Source organism: Eretmochelys imbricata, chromosome 4 (genome assembly GCF_965152235.1).
Source record: "Eretmochelys imbricata isolate rEreImb1 chromosome 4, rEreImb1.hap1, whole genome shotgun sequence".
NCBI classification, from domain to species: domain Eukaryota; kingdom Metazoa; phylum Chordata; order Testudines; family Cheloniidae; genus Eretmochelys; species Eretmochelys imbricata.
Window position 1 is genome coordinate 145,480,010 of NC_135575.1, and position 6,057 is coordinate 145,486,066.

Genomic DNA, 6,057 nt, shown 5'->3' on the forward strand with positions numbered 1-6,057 from the left:
GCGGGGGCAGCAGCTGGGCCGACACGGCGAATGGGTGCCAGGCAGCTGGAGCTCTCCCTTGCATGGGCTGGCTCTGACAGTGACCCCTTGAGGATCCCCCCACACAGCCGGGGCAGCCGCCCAGCAGGGCCGGGCCCAGTTCCGGCCTCCGCCAGTCGTCCGGCCCCTCCACGTGGGGCCTGGACTGCCCTGGGCTGGCCTGGGGTGGGGGAGCCAGGCGCTGGATCATGCCACAGCGGAGGGCGGCTCTGAGGGGCAACGCAACAGCGCCCCCGGCTGGCAGCTGCTTCCCATTGTGCCTGTGGGCCTGAGCCTGGGTCATGACAGGCAGCAGGCGACCCACACCGCACCCGAGCACGCTGGGACAGGGCACGCCCACCCCAGCACAGCCCCACAACCTGGCTCAGGCCCGGCCTGTAGAGGGGAGCAGTTTGTGGGGCTGGCAAGGAAAAGTGCTATGGCGGAGTTGTGGGGGGGGGGGCAGGTTTGGGGTGAGAAAGATTAGAAAAATTGGGTGTGTTTGGGATTAGGGATTGCGGGACAGGTGCAGGGGGTTGGGGTGTGCTGGGGGCTAGGGGTTGGGGGACAGTGAGGTTTGGGGGTAGGAGAGGTGCAGGAGGTTGGGGTGTGCTGGGGGTTAGGGGTTCAGGGACAGTGAGGTTTGGGGGTATGAGAGGTGCAGGAGGTTGGGGTGTGCTGGGGGTTAGGGGTTGGGGGACAGTGAGGATTGGGGGTAGGAGAGGTGCAGAGGGTTGGGGTGTGCCTGGCATGGCCTCACTGGGCTCCTGCCCCACTCCCTGCAACTCCCACCCCCACAGCGCCCCCTGCTGGGACAGGCCGGGACTGGGGTAGCTGGGAGCTCCCCCCCACACCAGCCAGGGCTCCTGCCTCGCCCGCCAGCGCCCCCTGCTGGGACAGGCCGGGACTGGGGTAGCTGGGAGCTCCCCCCCACACCAGCCAGGGCTCCTGCCTCGCCCGCCAGCGCCCCCTGCTGGGACAGGCCGGGACTGGGGTAGCTGGGAGCTCCCCCCGGTCCTGCTCGCTCCCCGGCGCAGATTGCGCTGCCCGTGTCCCACTCCGAGCAGGAGTCCCAGGGTAACAACTGCAGAGAGACGGGCCAGTCTGGGGGGACCCCTGGGACCCCACATGGGGCCGGACTTTGCACCCGAGCCCTGCTGGGCGTGGTGGGTGCCGGGGGCACCCAGAGTGGGGAGGGCAGGGCCCCAGCCTCCAGCCCGTTCACTGCTGGCTGCACCCTCCCGCTTCTCTTCCTGGCTCCTGGGCTCCGAGAACCAGCGAACTGCTCCTGCTGCTCGCCGCAGCGCCCTCTGATTGGCCCCCCACGCTGGGGGGAGGGGGAGGGGCGGGCAGGCAGGCCCTATATAAAGGCAAGGGCACTGCAGCATTTTGGCATTGGTGCAGAGCCCTGGCTGGTGCTCTGGCTGCTGGCTGTGCCCCCCCTCCCCTCCCACCCCCCCACCCCCCGCTGCAACTGCTGGCTCTGCTCACCCCCCAACCCCGCTCCAGGCCCAGCCCTGCGCTCCCCCCACACCCCCTTGCAGCTGCCCTGGCAGCCAGGCTCCCTGGCCAAGATGAGCTACGACCCCTATGGCTTCCGCAAGCCCTGGCAGGAGTACCGGAGCGTCCGCTCCACCAAGTCCACCGTCTCCTCCTCCCTGTACGCCCTGCACCGGCCGGCGCTGGCCCCCGCCCCGCACTCGGGCTGCGTCGCCTCCCTGGAGCAGTTGGACCTGTCCCAGGTGAGTAGCCTGAACACGGAGCTGCTGGGGCTGCGGGCCCAGGAGAAGGAGCAGCTGGTCGGCCTCAACGACCGCTTCGCCGCCTACGTCGAGAAGGTGCGCCGGCTGGAGCGGGAGAACGAGGTGCTGCGGGTGGAGCTGGAGGCGTTGCGGCAGGAGCAGCGGGGCCCCTCGCGCCGGCAGCTGCTGTACCGGCAGGAGCTGCGTGGCCTGCGTGGCCTGCTGGAGGCAGAGGCGGGCGAGAAGATGCGCGTGGAGGCCAGCCGGGACCAGCTGCGCGACGCCTGCAGCCAGCTGAAGGAGCGGTACGAGGAGGAGGCCCGGCTGCGGCTGCAGGCCGAGGAGACGCTGCAGAAGGTGCGGGAGGAGGCCAGCCAGGCCGCACTGGCTCACAGCGACGTGGAGGGCAGCATCGGCTCCCTGCTGGGGGAGATCGCCTTCCTCCACAAGGTCTTTGGGCAGGAGCGTGCCGAGCTGTCGGCCCAGGTGGAGGCGGCCAGCCTGCCGGTGGATGTGAGCCTGGCGGGAGCCAAGCCCGACCTGGCGGCCGCGCTGCGGGAGATCCGCGCGCAGTACGAGACGCTGGCCGGCAGGAACAGGCAGGCGGCCGAAGACTGGTACCGCACCAGGTTCGCCTCGGTGGCTGAGCTGGCCAGCAAGAACAACCAGGCGGTGAGGTCCATGCGGGAGGAGACGGCCGAATACCGGCTCCAGCTGCAGTCCCGCTCGGCCGAGGTCGAGGCCCTGCGCAGCGTCATCGACTCCCTCAACAAGCAGCTGGAGAGCGCGGAGGACAGGCAGAGCAGCGAGGTGGCCACGTACCAGGTGAGGCCAGGGCCGGCCTGGCATGGGGCAGGAGGCGCTGGGCAAGCCAGCTCCCTCGCCTGTGTAGGACAGGCGCACGGGCCTGGAGCCAGGACTCCTGGGTTCTCAGCTTCATTTAGCCCCCTGTGGCACGGACAGAAAGCTGGGCCCAGGACTGCCAGGGTCTCCTGCCAGGGTCCGACGCCCTCCCCACAAACAGCCCCTGGCAGGGCTCGCCACCACAGCCTGCACAACCCTGGGGCGGGCTGGCACCAGGCACAAGGAGGGAGCCTGGGACGTGTCCTCGATCCTTGGGAGAGAGCAGCTCTGGGCCGGGGGAGTGGGGCCATCGGCCGGGTCGTTTGAGGGGCAGTGGGAGCAAACCGCATCCTGGGGACGGCAAGGAGTGGGGAAGGGAGGGGCGCACACTCTTTGGAGCAGAGTTTCTCTCTCAATGAGCAGCGACCCTGGCGGGTCGGTCCCGCTCCCCAGCTCAGAGGGATGGTGCTCCCATGGCCCGGAGCTGCCAGGGGCCAGGAGAGAGAAGAAGTGCCACCTTGGCTCAGACGCCCTGAGGGCATGAATGCCATGGAGGTGACCGGGCCATAACCCAATGGCGGCCGGATGGGCCGGGGGTCATGGGAGGCGTTGGCAGGTCAATGGGTCTGTCTGGAGCCAGCTCCCTGGGCAGGGCTGGGAGCCCCAGGGTGGGGGCATTCAGAGCCTGGGGAAGGCTCTGCCCCTCAGCCCTGGAGACTTTGCCATCCCTAGCACCTCTGGCCGTGGGGCTGGAGGTTGGGAACTCTACCCAGTGGGGGGCTGGGGTACCCTGGCCAGCCAGTGGCTGAATGGGGGAGCAGTGGTGATGGTGCAGGGGGTGAAGGCGCAGGGACCTGGCTGGCCAGCGGGGCTGGGTCGTGACCCCCGGGCTTGGATACGGCAGGCCCAGGGCTGAGACCGGGGCCCAGGCGGCACTGACCGGCCAGGCCTCTCTCCCTGCCAGGAGCGTGTGGCCGACCTGGAGCAGAAGATCAGGGAGGCCAAGCAGGAGATGGCGCGATACCTGCGTGAGTACCAGGACCTGCTCAATGTCAAGATGGCGCTGGACATCGAGATTGCTGCCTACAGGTACTGGCCCCCAGCCCTGCCTGGCCCCCGCCTGGCCCCCCAGCTCCCCCAGGCTTCCAGAGGAAGTGGCTGTCCCCAGGAGGCGGGCTGCAGGGCGGGCTGTGTCAGAACTCCTGGGTTTGGTTCCCAGCCCTGCACTGCGGCCCCCTCTCGCCTCCGTTTCTTCCCCTGCCGGTGCTATGGGGAGAAGGATCCTGACCCCCCCCTCTGAGGGGGAAGAGCCAAGGGTTGCATGCTTCTGGCTGCCCTCGGGCCGTCTTGCTACGGTGCCACCAATGCTCAGCCACAGACTGGGGGACACGCCAGCCCCACGTTGCCCCAGTGCGAGGTCAGCGAGCTCTGCCCCTACAGATCTCCCTGCTATGGACAGGGCCCCCGAGCACCAGCCCCCAGAATGGCTCTGTGCCCAGGTCGCTCCCTGGGTCACAGGGTGATGCCTGCCCCCTGCTGGATGGACCTAGAGCTGCTCCACCATGTCCCGGGCCGCCTGGTCGGGGCCAGGAGTCCCCCTTTGTTTATCTTGTTGGGACAGGGGCTCCGAGCTCGGCCTGTCGTGCAGTGGGGCTGTGGTTGGGCCTGGCAGGGGGCTCCTGCGTGGGCTGGGGGGCTGAGCTGCGCTATCCCCTTTGGGTGTCTTACAGGAAACTGCTGGAGGGGGAAGAGATCCGCCTGAGCTACTCATCTCCCCTGTGATCAGCGGGGGCCCCTGCAGCAGGAGCAAAGCCCCCAGTCACCCCCACGTTCTCTGCACCCCCTGCTGCCTTGTCCCCTTCACACCCCTCCAGTCACTCCCCTTTCCCCCCAGTGCTGAGGGAGCCGAGCAGCTGCCCCCCCAGGGCCATTCACCAGCGGCCAGGGCCGTGCTGCCAGGCGCCTGTGAGAGCCCCGTCTCGTGGGGCAACGAGGCCAAGGGGCTGCAGCCAATCTCCGCCATGGCCCAGCAAGGGCAGGCTCCAGACCCCCCGTCAGCAGTGCAGGGAGAGGCCAGGAGCGTCCTGGACTCCAGCCACGCCCTTCCCCTCCCAGCGCTGTGCTGAACACGGGCCAGGCCCCGCTGGACAAGGCCTCTTGGGTGTGTCCTCAGGAGCCCAGCACCCGCCCCGGGTACCGCTTGGCCCCAGCAGGGCTCCCGGGGCTGATGCCCTCTTGCTGCTGCCTGCAGCTGAGCTGCCTCCGACCCAAGTGACGTCCCCCGGGCACCGGGCCTTCAACCACAAGTGGCACGTGCCCTCTCCGGATCCCGCAGGGCGAAACCACAAGTGACGTCCCCCTCAGAGCTGCCCCCCGGCCGTGCCGAGGGAGAACCGCAGCGGGGCGCAGGCAGCACTGCCATGCCAACAGGGAGGGCTGCCCCCAGGCCCTGGGCTGCCCCAGGCTGCCCCCCCAGCAGTGGGCAGGGCTGACCAGCATGCACCCCCTGCTGTAAAGGGGCAAACAGCGCAGGGAGGCACAGCAGTGGGCAAGCAGGGAGAGCTGTACCCCATTCCCCTGGCCCTGCTGTGCCCCCCAGAGCTGCCTCCCACCATTGGGTGTCCCCCACACAGAGGGGGGATCCCACAGAGCTGGGAGCCAGCCCAGCCTCTCCTGAAGGGGGCGCTCACAGCCACCACAGGGCCCAGTCCAGCTCTCCCAGAAACTTCCCCCAGGGAGCCCCCATGCAGGCGGAGGTGGGGGGGGCTAATCAGCACAGCGCCCCCCGTAGGCAGCGTTGCTGCATCAGTCAGCGTGGGGCCAGCACAGACCCTTCGTCTCTCCCAATCATTGCACCAGCCACCCTTTCGGCGCAGCGGCTGGGCCAGCCTGGCACTGCCCCGCTGCCAGTGCCTGCGAGGGAAGCACCTCAATAAAAGCCCCGTGGCATTAACCTGAGCCGGAGACTCTTGCTGTGGGCTGGTGAGAACGGGGCGGGAACAAACACAGCCCTGTAATGCAGCAGCTCCGGGTCAAGACCTCCGCAGTGCCCCCTGCTGGGAGAGGTCAGGGCTGGAGTAGCTGGGCGCTTGCCCCACACCCAGGGCACCTGCCCCGCTCCCTGCAGTGCCCCCTAGGAGAATCCTGCAGAAAGGCGTGCTCTAGCCTGTCTGCTGTCAGTGAGGTCTCTGCTCTAGTGCCCAGCCGGGGCCAAGGGCTGGGCCCAGCCCCAGAGACAGGCTAGAGGGAAGCGCTCTTGCCCCAGGCTGCGGCTAGTTCAGTGCGAGAAGGCCACCCGCTCCCACCAGCTCTAGGGGTCTCTTCATGGCCAGCAGCCCCTCCTTCTTGGCTGGGGATAGGGCCCTCCAGGTGGGGCAGGTCCATGCCCCATGGAAGCTGCACGCTCCCCCTTCCTGAGCTCTCACCTCAAGTCTGCAGCACCAGGGCATGGTGC

The 6,057-nt window shown here is 68.8% G+C and overlaps 1 protein-coding gene across 1 annotated transcript; it reads left to right on the forward strand.

The window, feature by feature from the left end:
- The first annotated feature begins 1,592 nt into the window (after positions 1–1,592).
- LOC144264437 (neurofilament light polypeptide-like) lies at positions 1,593–4,707 on the forward strand. The gene is made up of 3 exons (XM_077816198.1): positions 1,593–2,585; positions 3,568–3,692; positions 4,334–4,707. Exons 1-3 carry the CDS (start codon positions 1,593–1,595, stop codon positions 4,383–4,385), a joined length of 1,170 nt encoding a protein of 389 aa, XP_077672324.1. The 3' UTR covers positions 4,386–4,707.
- The last annotated feature ends 1,350 nt before the right edge of the window (positions 4,708–6,057 follow it).

Excerpts from the sequence above, each read along its gene's own strand:
- LOC144264437 (XM_077816198.1), top strand. The coding sequence starts at position 1,593 with ATGAGCTACGACCCCTATGGCTTCCGCAAGCCCTGGCAGGAGTACCGG. Across the intron at positions 2,586-3,567 it reads GCGAGGTGGCCACGTACCAG|GAGCGTGTGGCCGACCTGGA; the intron begins GTGAGGCCAGGG and ends TCTCCCTGCCAG. Across the intron at positions 3,693-4,333 it reads ATCGAGATTGCTGCCTACAG|GAAACTGCTGGAGGGGGAAG; the intron begins GTACTGGCCCCC and ends GGTGTCTTACAG.